General features: G+C 39.8%; 1 protein-coding gene across 3 annotated transcripts in view; it reads right to left on the bottom strand.

Moving 5' to 3' along the window:
- Nucleotides 1-20,904, bottom strand: part of LOC129699642 (tetratricopeptide repeat protein 7A-like) — a 199,024-nt gene that overhangs the window by 36,994 nt on the left and 141,126 nt on the right. For all 3 annotated transcript variants that reach the window (XM_055639614.1, XM_055639613.1, XM_055639615.1), the window contains 2 exons: nucleotides 16,111-16,245; nucleotides 7,328-7,530 (listed from right to left, as the gene is read on the bottom strand). In XM_055639614.1, the coding sequence (XP_055495589.1) occupies nucleotides 7,328-7,530; nucleotides 16,111-16,245 (338 nt within the window). The remainder of the gene's footprint in view (nucleotides 1-7,327; nucleotides 7,531-16,110; nucleotides 16,246-20,904) is intronic.

Raw genomic sequence — 20,904 nt, forward strand, 5'->3', positions numbered from 1 at the left:
CTGAATTATGTTTGTGCTAAGTTTTATCTCCTCTTCCAGACCATTCCACAAATTCACACCACAGATTGCTATGCACATACTTTTAAGAGTTGTTCTGACATTGAGTTTTTTTTAATTATGTTCCCCTCTCAAATTATACCCACCCTATCTTTCCATAAACAGTTTTTGTATATTTCTTGGAAGTAAATTATTTCTTGCTTTGTACATGATTTGCAGTCTTAAATTTAACCAGATCGGTGAACTTAAGTATCCATGTAAACACTTAACTCAATAGTTTGTGCTTCAGAGTGCTCTTAGGTTTTTACATCTCCCCAACATTTTGAAAGTCTGGGATCACCAACACATCGCATCAAAGGCTGCACTAAAATTTCCCTCCCTTGCTGTAGTAGGCAAAAATAAATATTGGTGCATTGTGCAATGAAGGGACCAGCGTGCATAATTTGTTGAAATTCAATCAATTGACTACCCAGTTTTATGAATCCCAGTAATATCTGGCATATCGAGACTTCAGTAAATAAGCCTCTCTCTCTTTTGGTGTGATAAATAATCATGTTCATAAAAACCTCACCACCCAAGTACAACTAATGTGCACCATCAACTAATTCAGTTCAGATTCTAGGAGTCTGCAGTCCAACTACTCACACTTATCTTGTTAATTCGCTTGTAAATGCAGCAGCCCCATGGCTCCAACATTTTTACGATGCAGTGGTTTTACAGCTGGGTATAAGGAGATTCAATTCAGTCATGCACATCTCACCACAATGGAAACATAAGTTCATAAGTCATAGGAGCAGAAGCCATTCCGCCCATCAAATCTACGTTGCCATTCGATCTATCTATCTCTCTCAACCCCAATCTCCTGCCTTCTTCCCATAACCTTTGACACCCTTACTAATCAAGAATCTTGTCAATCTCTGCCTTAAAAATACCCAATGATGGCCTCCACATGGCATAGCAGCATGGAGGAGGGCAGCCTTGTCGTATCATTTTGTAACAAACAAGTAAATGAGCAGATTAAAAATAACTATCAGATATCTGGAATAAAACATAACTTGCACTATGCAATTTCCAGAAAATTTGACAAAGAATACAATACATTTACTTCCTCACTGGACTTTGCTCCAGGAAGTTAGAATTTTTTGTGGCATAAATCTTACTTAACCATATAACCATATAACAATTACAGCACGGAAACAGGCCATCTCGACCCTTCTAGTCCGTGCCGAACACATAATCTCCCCTAGTCCCATACACCTGTGCTCAGACCATAACCCTCCATTCCCTTCCCATCCATATAACTATCCAATTTATTTTTAACATCACTTCTGGGATAACCATTATTAGTTTCTGAAGTTCGATAGTGTTCCTGTATCTTGGGAACTTTTCTAATACCCCTCTTGCACTCCGACAAGAAAAATACTTTTCAGACAATAGGTAAAGCAAAAGCACATTTCGCCAGCACACTATCTTGACATTCGGTACTGATTTGCTCATTTGATTAGTACAACTATAGCTTGTACCCCATAGACAGTAGATCGAATATCCATCCTAAATTGTAAATACACCCTAATTTTACCTGTTCTCTCCATTCTGACTAAGATCCATATTCACTGTACTTTCACTTGCTATTTCCCAGAGCTTGTTCATACATATTCTAGTTTTCATATGCAAACTTCCTTAAAGAAAATTCATAATGCCATAGTATCCCATAGTGCTTTGCAGTCAATTAGTACTTTTAGAAATGAAATACAGAAGCTAATGTGCACACGGCAATAACGCAACACTAACTAAACAACTTTTTTGGTGAAGATAGACTCAAGAAGCTGGAGTAACTCAGCGGGTCAGAGAGCATCTCTAGAAAAAAGTAATAAGTAATGTTTTGGGTTGAGATCATTCTTTAGTCTTGACCCAAAACGTCACCTATTCCTTTTCTCCAGAGATGCTTTCCGACCCACTGAGTTACTCCAGCTTTTTGTGTCTATCTTCTGTTTAAACCAGCATCTGCAGTTCCTTCCTAAACATTTTTGGTGACATTGATTCTGGCCTTTTTAAACTTATTCTCTGCTTTTTTACTCCTCTGTCAAATCATAACATCCAAAATTTGAGTTGATGTAAAATGTACAGAATTATCTGCCTGCAACTGCAAGGTAATATCTAGACATCATGATGATCTTCAATGAGCAATAAACCAACAACATGTATTTGATAAAAAATGCTGGAGAAACTCAGCGGGTGAGGCAGCATCTATGGAGCGAAGGAATAGACAACGTTTCGGGTCGAGACTTCAGAAGAAGGGTCTCGACCCGAAATGTCGCCTGTTCCTTTGCTCCATAGATGCTGCCTTACCCGCTGAGTTTCTCCTGCATTTTTGTCTACCTTCGATTTTTCCAGCATTTGCAGTTCTTTCTTAAACATTTATTTGATCAATACTTTCACCAGGAAGTCATTCCACAGGGAGTGTTGATTGCAGAATCTTGTCTGCTTTAGTTGACATGTATGGTTTTGATTATGGCTTCAGTGAAATTAACTGTTAGTTCAATGAGAAATACGTTTTTTTTAAGAATATAAATAAATCTTGGGTTAGTTGAGGGTTTTATCAAAACTTATTGCACACTCAGAACATTGTCTCTTTCAAGTTTTACCTTTTAATGATCACACTGCTAACTACCAAGGATTTTAGAAATTGTTAAGTAGGATTACTTTTGCCTTTTGCCTTAAAGCTGAATAATTTTACTGTCAAGAAATATATCAGGGTTCTTATAAATTACTTTGAGGGAAGCAACATGATTTATTTTGATACCACAAATCATAATGAAACAAATTTGGAAATCAGAACATGCCAGAAATACAAATCCAGCTCACTCAACAGCAGATGCAGATAATTAATTTAAAGTTCTTGACATAAGAAGTGGGGTCCTAAAAAAAACCCCTTAACTTACCTCTTTTCAAGATCCTGACAACCTTATTGTGAATTACTGCCTTTTCTCCCCCCAGTTCAGTGTTCCGCAATTTACAGTTGATCCCCTGCTGAGACTTGTTCTGCTGACTGCGTTCATCGGTGCATGCATGAGTCATAGAGTCATACAGCATGGAAGCCCTTCAGCTCCACTTGCCTATGCCGACCAGGATGCCCCATCTGCACTTGTCCCATCTGCCCGCGTTTGACACCTATCCCGATAAACCTTCCATAAGGAATAGGAGTAGAATTAGGCCATTCGGCTCATCGAATCTACTCCGCCATTCAATCATGGCTACTCCATCTCTCCCTCCTACCCCATTCTCCTGCCTTCTCGCCATAACCTCTGACACATGTACTAATCAATAATCTATCTATCTTTCCTATCCATGTACCTGTCCAAATGTCTTTTAAATGTTGTTATGGTACATAAATGTTGTTATTGTACTGATTTTATTTATAACTTAATAAATTATTTGAAATTCATCTTTGAGGAACAAGTAACAATGGTTCTCACCTGCATGCGACCCAGCCAATGAAATATGACAAAGCTGGTACCATGAGAAAGATGTAAGACCTAACCAGGAATCAAAAGCAGCCTTCACATTTAGTTTAGTTTAGAGATACAGCATGCAAACAGGCCCATCGACCCACCGGATCCGCGCCGACCAGCGATCCCCGCACACTAACACTATACCACACCAGGGACAATTTAACAATATTTACCAAAGCCAATAAACATGTATGTGTTTGGAATGTGGGAGGAAACCGGAGCTCTTTGGGAAAACACACACGCTCATGGGGAGAATGTACAAACTCCTTACAGACAGCATCGGTAATCAGGATCGAACCTGGGTATCTGGCGCTGTAAGGCAGCAAATCTACTACTGCGCCACTGTGTGTGGAAAGAATGGCCGGTCTTGCTGAAATACTCTACAATGGGCCGGTCCAGGAACATCAATTGGCCACAAAAGAAACACAATCCAAACTTAGGATGGTGATACTATTATGGGGGTCTTTTTGACGTGCGACCTCAAGGGATGTGGAAACTCAGTTTCACAAGTTATTAAAAGCAGCGTACAAGCTTTATGAACATTTTCTCAGAATATAAAAATTGAGACATCCTGGTGAATTTATAGAAAGCCTTATCAAGGCAGGAATATCACGTGCTGTTGAATGGAGGCCTAAGAGCCTGCAGATGCTGGAATCTTGAGGAAAAAAAGAACTGGAGGAAAAGAGTGGGTCAGGAAATATCAAGGGAGACAGGCTGGGACCCTTCTTCATACTGATGGAGTGGAGGAGGGAAAGTTGGCAAATAAAGTCGAAGGATAGAGGTGGGACTAAACCTGGCAAGTGAAAAGGTAGACACAGATGGATAGAGGTAGTGGCAAAGGTTGGAGGGGAAATGGAGACTAAATGGTGGGAGATAAGGAAGGAAGAGAAGTAAAATGTAAAGCTGGAGGGAGGGATATAGGGGGAAGAGGACTGGGGAAAGAGGGGGGGGGGGGAGGGGAATGGTAGATGAGTGGAAGGAGCAGGGGAAAGGAACCGGGTGATGGGGTAATGGGAGAAGGGTGTGCAAGCAAGGGTGGGTGGATGAGAGGGGGGGTCAGAGGGTTTACTTGAAGGTGGCAGATTCAAATGTTCATGCTACCGAGTTGTATGATACCGAAAATAATACGAGGTGCTGTTCTTCCAGTTTGTACACGGCCTCACTCTGGCAATGGAGGAGGCCGAGGACTGATAGGTTGGTATGGGAATGGGAAGGGGAGTTAAAATTGCTGGCAACAGGGAAATTCAACAGGCCTTGGCAGACAGAGCGTATGTGCTCAATGAAATAGCATCTAGTCTATGCTTGGTCTTGTCAGTGTAGAGCAGGCCACGTCAGGAGCACCAAAATGCAATAGACGAGGATGAGAGAGATGCAAGTGGACCTCTGTCTCACCTGGAATGGCTCCCGGCTTCCATGAATGGCGGTGAGAGAGGAGGTATAGGAACAGGTTGCAGACAAAAGTACATAGGGAAGGGTGGGATGGCGTGAGCGAACCATGCAGTTACAGAGGTCTCTGTGGAAAGCAGAATATATGGTAAGATGCAACTGATGTGGGATGATGTTGAAGATTACTGGAATGTCAGAGAATGATATGTTGAATGCAGAGACCAGTGGGGTGAAAGGTAAGGACCAGGGGATCTCTACCCTTGCTCTATCTGGGGGAAGGGGGAACAAGAGCACAACTGTGGGGAAACAGAACAGACATGGGTGCAAAAGCTCCATTCACAAGAGCAGGGGGGAAACCACATTTATTAAAGAAAGAGGACATCTCAGATGAACAAGAGTGAGAAGCTTAATCTTGGGAGCAGATGTGGCAGAGACACAGAAATCGAGAGTAAGAGATGGTGTCCTTCGTCCAGCACTTTGTCTTTTACTTGGGGCTTTGTTTAATTGAGAAGCTATTGGACACGTGAAGATGCTGCACAGATTCACTGATATGTTGTTTGAATTAAGTCACAAAAAGCAAGAACAATTTTCATTCAAACACAATGGCAGTGTTATACTTTAGAACAGGGAAGATTATGGGAGGATTTGAAGGTAAAGTATTTGTTAAGGGCCTGACCACAGTAGATCAATTGTTTTCATTGCACAAGAGGATGGTGGGTGTCTTGGTTCTTGGTTTCTTGGTCCTCCAAAATATTCCAAATGGAATTTAAACTGGAGGTGGTACCTCATGGTGGTACCCCATCTCCCCATTCTGGAAGCAGATACAATGGTGGCATTTAAGAGGCTTTTAGAGAGGCATATGCATATGCAGGGAATGAAGAGATATGGATCATGTGCAGGCAGATTAAATTAGTTTATGACACAAAGGGCTGAAGTAGCTCGGCTTTGTCAAGCAGCATCTCTGAAAAACATGGATAGGTGATGTTTGAGACTCGTCTGAAGTAGGGTCCTGACCTGAAACATCACCTATCCAGGTTCTCCAGCGATGCTCTCTGGCCCACTGAGTTACTCCACCACTTGGTCTCTTTTTTGTAAACTAGCATCTGTAGTTCCTCATTTCTCTATTCTCTGAGATTAGTTTAACTTGGCATCATGTTCAGCATAGACATTATGGGCGGAAGGGCTTGTTCCTGTGCTGTACTTTTCTATTTTCTACCTTCTGAGATTAAATGCAGGTGATTTCGACAAGACATCAGAAGAAACAAACACATGAGAATGTTTTAAAAACGTAGAACCTTTGACCAGAGCTAGTGATGGAAACAGATACCTTTTCAACATTTAATAATATGTTAGGTCTGTAGTTAAAGGAAAAGGGAAGGAAGTTTAATGAAGATTGTGTGGGTTTGAGTTTGCAACCATCCCGGTTGTGGGGGATATCAATCAAGTGATTAATGGCCAGCATTCAATAAGTGACCGTAAATAACCCCCTCACTCCCTCTCAATCCAACAAAGGTTAGACACCCTTCCATTCCAATCGCACTGGAGGATATGGTAACCTCTGCTAACTTTTCAATAAATTACTGAATTATTTAACCTCTCTTATTAAAATCTAATTTGTTCAATTACAGAAATGTGTGACTTGAGAGGTAATTGGTATCCTGAGAGTTATTTGATTTTCATTGGCCTAAATTAATATATTGGATATATATCCTAATTGACATCAGCATGCTATGCAATAAATAAATTAGGGTTTTCTCATTTTACTGTCTAGCAGCTGTGGTACTAAAGTTTACAGAACAAGGAGGTCACAGATTCAATTTCAGTCTTTTCTGTGCTTACTTGTCTCAGCTCGGAGAATACAGATATTGATATCACAGTCTAACAATGTGGAAGGATGGATGAATGAAGAGGGAGGGAAATGAAATAAATAATTAGGCAGCTCTTGGTCCCTAATTCCCTTCAAATCAATTTAGCTAGAGCTGGCATGTATGTGAGTTTTGGGCGAACATAAAATTGGTTTGGCTCTCATGGCTTTTCCCAGTGAAAATGCATTACCTAGATTCCAAGCCTTCAAGGAGCTTCTCGTTTTTCCCACCAACGAATCCAACCTTCACATGAACTATAATATTTGGGACAAGACTTGAACAAGAGGACCACTGTGTGCCTGTGTTTGTTTCTGTGTGCGTGTCTGTTACTGTGTGCCTCTTTATCTGTGTTTGCACATGTGCATGTGTACATTCCCGTGTGCATCTGTGTGTGTGTGCGCATATGAGTGCGTGCATCTGTGTGCAAGTGTGTGGGTCAGTGTGTGCACATGACTGTGCGCGCGTGTGCTTGTATTTTCCTGTATGTGTGCATGTATGCGCATGTGAAATTCAAGAACGTTTTTTTATTTTTGCAAGACTTAAAAAGTTCAACACAAAATAACTCACCAAGTGCTCCATGATCTTTGCGCTTTGTGGATTCATGGCAAGAGCTTCATCATAAAAGTGCTTGGCTGCATTCAAGTTGCCCCTCACCTCTGCCAACCTCCCACGCATAAACATTACATCATGCGACACAGAGAAAAGGCTGGCTGCCTCTTCAATACAAAATGAGGCTTCCTTGGTTCTTTGTAGTTGAATAAAAAGTTCAGCTAATAAAAGAAAAAACATTGTTCAAATTCCATGAAAGAGAAATACGCTAAAAGAGAGAATTGGATTTTTATCTGAAATGCTTGATTGATTGTTTGAAAGATACTGCAAAGAAACAGGCTCTTCATCCCACTGAGTTCAAGCCGACCACACTCTCAAAGAGCTGCAAGTAGCTACCATTGGGAACTTCACAAGTTGCATTTTATCACAGCAATCATTGTGCAAAATAATCAAAATTAATTTTTTATCTTTGAATTTTCCTGAGTTTTGGGGATTTCCAATCGGGTTTCCAATCAATTTTCCAATTAAGAGTGAAATCCAATTTCCGCACTTAAAAATGATTCAAATATTTATAACGTAACATCATTAACGTTTGAAATTTATATTCAATCATCATGCGATCAATTGTCACAAGGGCGTCACAGTACCACAGCTGGTAGAGCTGCTGCTACACAGGGTCAGAGACCTGGGTTCGATCCTGACCTTGGGTGTTATATAACCATATAACATATAACAATTACAGCACGGAAACAGGCCATCTCGACACTTCTAGTCCGTGCCGAACACATATTCTCTCCTAGTCCCATATACCTGCGCTCAGACCATAACCTTCCATTCCCTTCCCGTCCATATAACTATCCAATTTATCTTTGTGGAGTTTGCATGTTCTCCCTGTGACTGCGTTGGTTTGCTCTGCGTGCTCCGGTTTCCACCAACATCCCAAAGACACGCTGGTTTATAGGTTAATTGGCCTTGTAAAATTGCCAACATGACATGACATCAAACTAATGTGAACGGGTGATCAATAATCGCTGAAGGGGGTTGTTTCCATGATGTATCTTTCAATCAATTCAATTAAAAAGACCAAACATCACAAGACCAAATCTTGAGAATTAATTGCATTGTTTGACAACATTTAATGAAAGGGGATAATAGACTTCAATATAGATAATTCTAACGTAAAGTGAATGAAGCGCAGATTTCAGTGTAACGAGATTTAATTTTGAACAGTGCTTTCCAATTTCAAAGTGAATCTTGGAAACTCTTTTGCTGGCTATTTTAGCAGGCCGACATTTCGACGAGGTCCTGATTATTTGATATTCTAAACTCTTCAACTGGAAGTGAATAACTATAAATCTGCAGTAAGTTAAGAACATTTTTGAAAAGAGCTGTCAAAGTCAATGAGCAATTTTCTGTTGATATATATTTTTGTCCTTGTATATTTATCTGGGTTCCTGTTTGTTTAACTGGGCACACAGAAAATAATTTATGATTTCTGCATAGTTTCTAACACTATTTTTCATTTTACTTAAAAGCCTCTGCAAGTATGATTGTCTCAGGCAATGTTTCAGTCAAACAACTATGGAGGGGAAGTATTTTGTCTGTAAGGTTGTAGGAATCTTTTATTCATATATAAAAACTCACCTACTCATCAAGAAGAGTTCAAGGTAAATTTCATTCTGATCCGTAGCCTGATCTCCGGCAGGCTGCGGACTAGAAAAAGCTATTTGTTCTTCAAGAGTGATTTTACAGAGGTGTATGAGATCATGAGAGGAATAGACCAGGTAGATGCACAGGGTCTCTTGCCCAGAGTAGGTGAATCAAGGACCAGAGGACATAGGTTTAAGGTGAATGGGAAAAAAATTAATAGGAATCTGGGGGGTAACTTGTTCACAGTGGTGAATGTATGGAACAAGCTGCCAGAGGAGGTAGTTGAGGCAGGGACTATCCCAACATTTAAGAAGCTAACTGCTTCACAGGTACATTGATAGGACACGTTTGGAGGGATATGGACCAAATGTTGGCAGGTTGGACTAGTGTAGCTGTGACATGTTGGCCAGTGTGGGCAAGTTGGGGCGAAGGACCTGTTTCCGACTGTATCACTCTATGACTCTAATCCTTTCCTACCAAAATTAACATTTATACCCAACTCTAATTCAAAATTCCCATACTATCTGCATATCTAAAATTACCTAAACATCTATACATTGATCAAAGGGACCTATTTGGTCTTCCCCAGTTTTCTGTCAATAACTATTTCGCAGTCCATGCTGATATATTATCTGTAATCAATTGAACCATAATTTTGAGGTAACGCAGGCTGCTAACTAATTGTAGTTAACAGACACAATTGGTGTGAATGGAAATTAAGGTGTAACTTTAATGGCTCAGCAATCATGCTATTTGATATGAAATTTGTAAAATGAAAAAATAAATCCAGATTAGTCTCCAGCTGAGATCTTGCTGACATCCACTTGCTACAATCCCCGATTGTGGCAAGATGTTCCCTCTGAAAACTGTTCAATCATTTTAGCTAGAGTTCAAATGGGTTTTAAACTCTATCATGTCAAACAGCTATCTTATTTAACTTATTGTTGCAAATAAGTGTGATTTTCTGATGCCAAGTAACTCTGCCACCCAACAATGCAGGCTACAATTCACCTGCTTTCGCCTGAACAAGAAGACCTGTGGCCATTAGGGTGACGCCTGACAAAGGAAATGGGATAATGACATGAAGACTTTTCAGGGTTCACAATGAAAACCATTAGCCACAACAACGTGTAGAATGGAACTGCCGATGCTGGTATATACCGAAGTCAGGTATATACCAGCATAAAGATGGGTGACTTTTCAGGTCAGCACCCTTCTTAGGTTTGAAGAAGGGCCCCAACCTGACACGTCACCCATCTTTTTTTCTCTGTGAATATCTTAGCCACAGCAAACCGTTTAACACAGCAAACTATTCGATATCACATTACACATACTCAACAACAGGAACATTTTTCTGAGAAAGAGAAAGAGAAATGCAGAAGGGAGGAGAAGGAGGAGAAAGGCACAGGGAACACATAACAGAACTTTAGAAAGAGAAGCAGGAATAGGATATTCGTCCATTTGTGCTTGTTCTGCCATTCAGTGCCTTCAAGGCTGATCTTTTACCTCAGCATCACTTTCCTGCATTCCAGATTCCTTGAATAGCTGAGAATCTATCGATCTCTGTCTTGTTTACACTCAGTGACTGACCATCCACAGCGAGGGTGAGAATGAGAAAGGGGCGAGGGGGAGGGAGAGCGAGCGACGGGGGGGGAGGGAGAGTGAGGAGCGGGGGGGGGGGGGGGGGGAGATAGAATGAAAGGGGGGGGGGAGAAAGAGTGAAAGGTAAGGGGGGGAGAGAAAGAGTGAACGGTGAGGGAGCGAGAGAGTGAAGAGCAAAGGGAGAGAGAGTGAAAGGTGAAGGGGAGGTGCTTTTCAAACATTTTCTCAACCTGCCCTTCCACTTTCAGTAATCAGTACATCTCTACTCTCAGATCTCACTGGCCTTGCATACTTTCAGAATTGTTCCAACTACTTTTAATGCCCATTTTTATCAATTCTTACAAAATACAGCACTTTACATTTCTCTGCATTATATTTCACCAGTAAAGTCTCCAAATCTGCACTTTCTACAGCCTGTCTACATCTGCTTGATATCTGTTATTATTCTTGTCACAGTTCAATGAATCTCCAAGCTTCATGTCAGCTCCAAATGTGGAAATGGCACCCTGCACACACAAGTACACATCATTGGTATATGATAAGAAAAATACTGGTGCAAGCAGTATATCCAGTGGGGAATTCCAGTGTATATTTCCTTGCATTTACAAAGCAACCTTTAACTAGTCTGTTAGGACTTCAACAAGGCATTTTTATATGGCTTCATGGTAGGAAGCAGAAGGTGATGGTGAAAGTTTGTTTTCAGTCTGGAAGTCTGTGACTAGTGGTGTGTCTCAGGGATCGGTGCTGGGCTCATTGCTCTTTGTGACCTATATCAGAATATGGTTGAGAATATACAAAGCATGATGAGTACATTTGTAGATAGTCATGAAGCATGGAAAGAAGCCGTTCATCCCAACTCATCCATGCCGACCAAGATGACCCATCTAAGCTAGTCCCATCTACCTGCATGTGGCCCAAATCCCTCTAAACCTTTCGCATCCCTGTACTTGCCAAAGTGTATTTCAAATGTTGTTATTGTGTCTGTCTCAACTACTTCCTCTGGCAGCTCATTCCATATATTCAAAACGACAACAAGTAGATGGTATCATGGAAATTGCAGATGGTTATCAAGAATTGCAGCAGGATCTTGATCAGCTGGGCATGGGCTGAAGAATGGCAAATGGAGTAAGAAGGGTACTGAACCATAACATCACCCATTCCTTCTATCCAGAGATGCTGCCTGTCCTGTTGAGTTACTCTAGCATTTTGTGTCTATCTTCGGTGTAAACCATTATCTGCAGTTCGTTCCTACATAGAAATTGGAATGTTATGTTACAGTTGTGCAAGACGTTGGTGTGGCCACATTTGGGGCATTTTGGTCACTCTGCTGTAGGAAAGATGTCATTTAGGTGGAAAGAGTACAGAAAAAAATTAAGTATGTTACTTGGACTTAAGGGCCTGAACTAGAAGGAGTGGTTGGGCAGGATGGGGCTTTGTTCCTTGGAGCCAGTTCACAGGAATCTGTGGGGTGATTACAAACAAAAGGGTATAAAATCATGAGGGGATAGACAGGGTGAATTACATCGTATTTTTTCACAGTTGGTAGGCTTAGGTTTAAGGTGAGAGGGGAAAGATTTGGTGAGAGGGGAAAGATTTAGGAGTCTGACTGGCATCTTTGTTACACAGGGAGTGGTGGCTATCTTGAATGAGCTGCCACAGGAAATAGTTGACCAGGTACAAAGATTTAGAGAGATATGGGGAAAATGCAGAGAAATGGGACGTGTAGATGGGGCACCTTGGTCGGCATGGACAAGTTTGCTAATGGGCCTGTTTCCGAGCATTATGACTATGACTACTATTCTTTGTTTCTTGTAACAGCCAATTTTCCTATCCACTCTACTGTGGCTTATTTTATTCTTTGGCCTTTACTCTTGATGACAAGCTTGTCATAGTGCACATTATCCAATGAGGCAAACATCTATCAACTTCACTCTCCAATACAAATGTCAATCCTCAGTCACCAACTCTTCACTCTCTCCATAGCGACTGTTAAAAATTAGCCCGATGGTTGAGAACGCAATTTTATTTTTGACCTGAGCTTTTCCACACATCATTTCAGTAACTATGATGACCTGTCAGATAAAGGAAATTCGCCTTTACAGAATTCACATATCACGCCTCAAATTTTGACATACGGAATAGAATTCATTCTCATGGAATTTATGTGGAAAACATTTTTTTTTCAGTTTGTATTTTTGTTGCATGCACAGGTGATACAGCTGGACCATTCAGAAGCCTGATGGAGAGGAAGAAACTGTCCAGTGGTGCGCCCTTTTCAAGCTTCCGTGCCTTCTGTTTAATGGGAGCAGACAGATGCAGGAATGACCGGGGTGGGATAAGTCGTTGATTATGTTTGCTGCTTATATTTGCCGCTCCAAGAGGCTGAGCGCGTGGACTACACGCGGCCTACAGTGGTGGGGTAGTGGCGGAGAACACCAACGGCTGTGCCTGGCCAGGCCGACTCTGCAACTTCACCAGGACAACAGGCCTTCATGGTCAGATCAAGAACCCTACAATAACTGGGATTTAGAAATGGCTATTCTGTATATTGTCTCAGTGTACTATTGGGTTACACTTGTACTATATCTGAGATGCTTATATAAGATGTATCGAAGTACGTATGGAAAGTGATACTTGCATTGAACAAAAATAAATTTCACTCTACCTTGGTACATGTGACAAATAAAGTGCCATTGAACCTGTGACCATTGTTGTTCCCAAACTCATGGATGCTTAGTCCACGATTCAATAAAGCCATGAAAAAGAACATGACACTAAATGTTGCCATCCTGAATTGTACTGCAAAAAGCTGCAACTTACTTTAGGATGCTCTGGCATGGTTTCAAGCTAAAATGTTTCATTTATACACCATCACTCTAAGGCTGATTCCTATTTATGGGTAACTATGAATCAGCTCAAAACTTCACAAAAGGTACATAAAACTTACTGCTGAAACATCATCAGTTATCATAATGAGCTATTGATTAAACCATACATAGAAAGAACACAAAGTTCCAATTCATCATGAGTTAGTCCAACATGAATAAGCTCTGTCATCGTTTTTATAACGTCCTTTTTTTACCTATTCCCCATTTACACATTCCCCACGTAAGTTGGCCCTTGTACAAATTCAGGGTCCATTGACTGAAGGCTCACAAAGTTACCACGCCATGAAAGCAGCAACAGAACATTTTTAAATGCCTCTACTATTTCTCTTATCGCTTCAGAGAAACCAATGTATATATTTGCTAATCTCTGCCTTTTTACATGCCTATGTAATTATTTGCAGTATTTGCAGTCAATTAATATGTCCTTAGCTAGTTAACACTCTTTCTATTTTTTTAGATTTTTTTTGGCATCTTTTGCTGAATTCTAAACTCCTCATATATTTCACGTTTAGCTCTCCTTTGGAAAATCTAAGACCTCATTTAACTTTAACTGGTTTCATCATTGTGTTTGACCAGCCTTCCAACACATTTTGGGAATGTATATGTTTGCACATGATTACTTCACACATTGGTCATTTAAATAAATATATTTTTTTAATTCACCTTCATTTAAAGAAAGATCTAGTTTCCCAATCGACCTTATCCAGCTCATCCCCAGACTTGCATGGTGTTCAAATTTAAGACTCTAGTTAGGTATGTTGCAAAGCCTTCCTGAAGCGTGGCTGAGAATCTGCCACAGCCCGTGTGCGCGATTTTGGTGCTGTTTTGAGGGGGCGGGTTTAAAACGCGATTTTCACTAGGCTGTTCAAATCGAAAATGTTCAGCCTAGTAAATCATTAACGAAAAATCGCTGAAAGACCCGGTCGCAAAAGGTATTATTAGTTTTTATGGCCTTGTATAATAGTTATAGTAGTTTAAAAATCACTCTCTAAACCCGCGACCTCTCGCAGCCCCAGGGTTTTATAAAGCAAACAATTAAAGGTATGTACCTTATTTTTACATTAAAAGGGGCTTCTTAAGAACCCTGTATATAATGTTTTTTATAGCGAGTAGCTCATTTTGGGCTCTTTATATCCCGCAGTGTTTTTCTGGGCATTTGAGGGCACAAATCCAGCGCAATGTGAACGTTCTAAACCAGCGCGTTCACAAGAACCCACTAGAAAGCTGATTTAAAATGGACTTTAATTTACAGCAATTGAACACTAAATTCCTTCCAAATTCCTAAATTTTGCCTATAAATTGATGTAAATGAGATTTTAAAATCATGTTTTATTGTGAATTATTTATGAATATTATTTGGACACTTGGGCTATTTAAAAACGTTAATCATTTATTAAGAAATGGATAGATGTTTAGATCTAGTAATTGAAGTTTGAAATTTGCTACACTTGGGTAACTAACTAATTATATGCTTTAATTTCAGGTCATCCAAGTTAGATTATTTTATGTTTGTTTCAGAATGGTTCAATCTACGATAACTGAAAATTTCATTCAGTTCTCTTAATTTTTAAGAAGATTATGGGCTTTTGACAGCACGTGATCACAGCTTTTTTGTTATGTCCATAGAAAATCAATAGGGAACAAGATGCTAATTTCCGAGTATGAAAATGGCCATAACTTTTTAAATACTTGAGATATGAAAGTGAATTAGGTGTCAAATTAAACTTATTTTTATGCTTTATCTGATGGGATAAATTACAGACTTGATTTTTTAAATCTCAAAATTTTGTAACATTGCTACTCTAGTTACAGAGTTAATTGAATCACTCTCAAACGCTATATAAAATCCCATTATATTCAGACCACTCTTCCCCAAAGGCTCTTTTACTACCAGGTTATTAATTAACCCTGTTTTATTGCACAATACTACATCTAAAATAACCTGATCCCTAGGTGGTTATGCGACACACTGACCCAGAAACCATCTTTAATTCATTCCTTAAACTCATTTCCCTCACTGTGACTGCCAATTGAGCTTCCAGAGTTTTATATGCAGGTGGGTGTCCCCATGATTCCTGGATCATCTTTCTTTTATGTACCACTGAATTTGGAACAAAAATATGAACAGGAGGTGGTTAATTAGCCTTTGTGTCTGCTCATGAAGATCATGTGTGATCTTTTAACATGGCACTACTTTTCTACCATCCTGTTTAGAAACAGTGAACCCTTAGTTCGAAACAACACATACATATACACATATGCATACATACATATACAGTGCCCTCCATAATGTTTGGGACAAAAATCCATATTTATTTATTTGCCTCTGTATTTCACAATTTGAGATTTGTAACATGTCAGGGAAAAGGGAAACGAGAGATATAGACGGTGATGTGGAGAGATAAAGAACAATGAATGAAAGATATGCAAAAAAGTAATGATGATAAAGGAAACAGTCCATTGTTAGCTGTTGTTGGGTGAGAACGAGAAGACGGTGCGACTTGGGTGGGGATTGATAGAGAGAGGGAATGCTGGAGTTATTTGAAGTTAGCGAAATCAAAATTCAAATTCAACCACTAAGCCGCCCAAGCGAATATGCAGTTACAATATGCAGCATTATGTCATGAGCTTGTCAAATACCAATGAAATATTTACACTTACCAGCCTGTAGCCAAATCTGCTCCAAAATGATGGACAAGTGCTTGGGGGAATTTTTCATGCTGGTGCTTTGTGCAGACACCTCAGATGCTGCGAGTTCCATTCGAGAAGCAGCGACTGATGATAGTCGCTGGGAACCTAGAGCACAGTTCAGCAATTTTAGTCAAGTATTTTCATTTAAAGACTGCCAAGGAACTGTTGTAACAGGTGTTTTGTGCTCATTGTGGGAGGCTATATAGTTCTGGCCGTGATGAATGCAAATCAATGACTTGTTTCATCGACATTTCATGAAATAAGTAATTTTCAGAAGAAAATGAGAGCGTGATTAGGAACAGCTTTTTGCACCACATTGGTTTAACAGTTTCTTTGACTTCAAAACATCACAAGCATGATTCAATTATACTTTCTTGTCCCATGTACCTAGGTACAGTGAAATTCTTTGTTATGGTAAAATCGTAAACAGTTGCCACGTTTTTGGTACTGACAAAGTTTCAAAAGTTCATATACAATCTTATCTCGTGGCGGCCCCCCGCTGGGTCCCTCTTTGTTCTCGGTCGCCCCATTTCACATGTGAATCGTATGTTGAAGAATATCTTAATCATCTTTCAAGGCCTAGAAAGCCCATGTTTCTTCAATTCTCAGATCGGTCAGTCAACTATTTTTTAAGATTAACATCACTGCTTATCTGAGCTTTATTCAGGGCCTGTAACTCAATGATCACAACCTAATGATCACAAATGTGCTCAGTAATCGGCCTGGTTTGTCCAGGATATTGCATATCTTAAATATGATTTCCCTCTAAATTTTACCTTATCCCTCGGGCTAAATAGTTCAGCCTGCTATGTGCTCAATTAATCACTGCTTCTGTGACTGAATATATTACATATGTATTACCCCCTAAAATAAATTGAACAGCGCTCTGAAATAAAAATCTGAACCACTAGCTCAGGACACTGTCATGGACTAGATACAGTCACAAAACGTTTCTTGGTTTCTTGGTCCTCCAAAATATTTCAAATGGAATTTAAACTGGAGGTGGCATATTTTACATTCCATTAATATACAACCTGTAGCATATTTTACATTCCATTAATCTTTCACTTTATTTAACCTCTACTTTTTATGGTTTCAATATTCTTGAATTTCTGTCATCAAGGAAAATCCTAGAATTTTGAACATTTCAATTAGTTTGTCTCCAACAGTAATCATCCCTGTTCCCAAACTAGTGCATTAGTTTTATTTTCCCTTCATCTTACCGATTTGCTCTATCACCTCATACCTTCTTTTCGTTTTGTTTATTAATGTCACATTTTGTTTGCTTGCTATCCAGTCAAAGAAAAGACAAGAAAAGACTACACACGAATAGTTATTCTAACAAAACTGTTTTGTATCTTTCCCGTGCTTCTAATATCTTTTCTCTAAAAAGGTGCGCATAACAGGTTGGAGTATTTTAAATATAATTTTGCCTGGACAAATGGTCACAGTTCTATTTTTGAATTTAACACCCCTATATATCAAATGCCGGATATCATTTTAGTTCTTTCAAAACATGTTTTGAAAGGTTTATTGGGTTTATTCCAAAAATTGTTGAAGTGGAATTATCTTATTATTTTTGACTAAGTCCAGAGATATCTTAAGCAATGGGTACAGACAAACAAGCACAATAACCCATATTTTATGGATTAAAACAGCAGGTCGGACAGTGTTATTAGAGGACGGATAGGTAACGTTTGGAGTCACATCGAAGAAGGGTCCCGACCCGAAACACCACCTATCCATGTTCCCCAGAGATGCTGTTAGACCTGCTGAGTAACTCCAGCACTTTGTGTCTTTTTTTGTAAACCAGTATCTGCAGTTCCTTATATCTACCAATATCTTATCTTCATCAGTTGTTGTGGTTTAAACTTTCTTTACATTTAGGGAACTTGGTTTTTTTTAACAATTATTTGTCAAACACAGGGATTCTGCTGATTTGTTGATTATAGCAGAATTGTTATTGAGAATAGAACCACCAAAATATGAATGTCCCTCCAAATGTTCACACATCAAATTGTTTATCATTCACCTATTGAACCATTTCCTATTTCAAGTCGGATTTAGTAGTCTCATCCCAAAATATAATGCGGAAAATCAACAGTTATGAAGACCAGATTCTGCAAACCAGATCGTATACCTCAGCTGTCCCTATATAATACAATTAGCTAAATTGCAACAGATGTCAAATCTTAAAATCTCTTGGGAATGAGCTACTTTAACTACATTGTTTCAAATCGACAAACCATTTATAAAGAGGAAAATCACTAATCGTTGAAGACCAGCGGATTTCTACGGGGATCTGTGCTGGGACCTATGTATGTAAATGCCTTGGACATAAATGTGGATACGTTATTTAATACGTTTGCAGACCACACCAAGATTACTGGAGGAAGGCGAACAGAGGAAGGCGATCAAAGTATGCAGCAGGATATAGATTATCTACATAAAAGGCAAATGGAGTTTAACCCGAGCAAGAAAGAGGTGTTGCATTTTGGGATGTTGAATGTAAGGAGAAGATATACGGTTGATGGCATGACTTTGAAGTGCATTAATGTGCAGATGGATCTTGGGGTCTAGGTCCATAGCTCCCTGAAAATAGCAACACAAGTAGATAGATTAGTTAAAAAGGTGTATGGTCTGCTTGCCTTCAATGGTCGGGGCATTGAGTATAAGAGTCAACAAGTCATGATGTAAGACTTTGGTTAGGTGACATTTGGAGTATTGCATGCAATTCTGGCAAGTCGAGTATACACAGAGAGTGGTGGGTGCTGGAATGCGATGTCAGGGGTGGTGGTGGAGGCAGATATGATAGTGACATTGAAGCAGCGTTTAGATATGCATATGGATATGCAGGGGACGGAGGGATATGGATCATGTGCAGGGAGAGGAGATTAGTTTAACTTGGCATCATGTTAAAGCCCTGTCCCGCTGTGCGAGTTCACCCAAGAGCTCTCCCGAGTTAAAAAAAATAATCAAAACTCGTGGTAAGCACGAAGAATGAATGTAGCGGGATGTCTCATAGAAACAAGGTGCAGGAGGAGGCCATTCGGCCCTTCGAGCCAGCACCGCCATTCATTGTGATCATGGCTGACCGTCCCCTATCAATAACCCGTGCCTGCCTTCTCCCCATATCCCTTGACTCCACTAGCCCCTAGAGCTCTATCTAACTCTCTCTTAAATCCATCCAGTGACTTGGCCTCCACTGCCCTCTGTGGCGGAGAATTCCATAAATTCACAACTCTCTGAGTGAAAAAGTTTTTTCTCACCTCAGTCTTAAATAACCTCCCCTTTATTCTAAGAGTATTTTATCCTAGCATCCGGGAAACGTGGTAACTCGTGAAGATTTTTCAACATGTTGAAAAATGTCCACGTGTAAAATATACCCAGGATGTAAAAATGTGATACTTTTTAACACATAGTCATACCGTAGTAGCTCGTGAGTTTACCGTAGTAGGACCTGGTGTCCTATATCACTGTTGTATGTTCATGATGGAAATAAGAATACTCACTATATTCATTACCTTTGAATTGTAGTTTTATGTAGTCCTCCCATAATTTCTGACTTCCATTTCACAATATCTACAAGACATACAGAATGTTGCAAGGCAATATTTTCATTCCTGGTCCGTATCGAACTTCTCCAAATGCAAACGCTTCATGTTACGCTTCTTGCGTGGTGGGGGGGGGGGGGGGGGGGGGGGGGGGGGGGGGGGGGGGGGTCGGGGGGGTCGCTAGGATAAAATACCATATATTTGAATTTATATAGCGATCCAGCTGTGAAATTTTTAAGTCGAAAGTTGAATTTTATTTCAAAGTGGGAATTTGAAGATAGGGACAGAGATGCTACACAGAGATTTTGATAGGAAGGAAAAGTTACAGCAGCTGAGTAAAAGATTGGTCAAATGGTAGGTTCAATGAAGATCGGGTGAGGGGGATTGGGGGTGGAGGGAAAAGTATCAATACCTTGGGACTTGCCTAAATGAGTACTGAGATAGATAATCATTCCACACCAAATTTCTTAGCCAAAAATACCTTTGGTGCAATTATCGCAACATTATGCTGGATATGGATCAACGGACTATGTATGGTACATGCTTGTAAATTAGTAAAACAAATGTTCTTCTTTAAGTACTGTTGTTTCTGGGATGGGGTGACTGATTACAAATAATTTACATTCTGTATTTTGTCATAATGTGGCTGAAACAATGGCATATTTTGTGATGTTTATTGAGATAGAAAGATACAATTGAGTTAAGGCAAAATATTACCTTGCAACATTCTGTATGTCTGATAGATATTGTGAAATGGAACTCAGAAATTATGGGAGGACTACATAAAACTACAATTCAAAGGTAATGAATATACTGAGTATTCTTATTTCCATCATGAACATACAATAGTATGATCATACACCAGGTCCTACTATGGTAAACTCACAAGCTACTACGGTATGACTATGTGTTAAAATTATCAAATTTTTACATCCCGAGTATATTTTACTCGTGGACATTTTTCAACGTGTTGAAAAATCTTCACGAGTTACCACGTTTCCGGGGTACCTGCCGTTAGCATTAAGAGATGTCCCGTGCTCCGACGTACCAGCTACGTTAATTCTACTTGCTTACCTCGAGTTGTTTTTTTTAAAACTCGCACAGTGGGACAAGGCTTTTAGGCACAGACATTGTTGGCCATAGGAACTGTACTTTTCTACGTTCTAAGTAATCCTAACTCCACATGCATACAGGTACGAGATTACATACT

This window comes from Leucoraja erinacea, chromosome 8, assembly GCF_028641065.1.
Source record: "Leucoraja erinacea ecotype New England chromosome 8, Leri_hhj_1, whole genome shotgun sequence".
Taxonomy (NCBI): Eukaryota; Metazoa; Chordata; class Chondrichthyes; order Rajiformes; family Rajidae; genus Leucoraja; species Leucoraja erinaceus.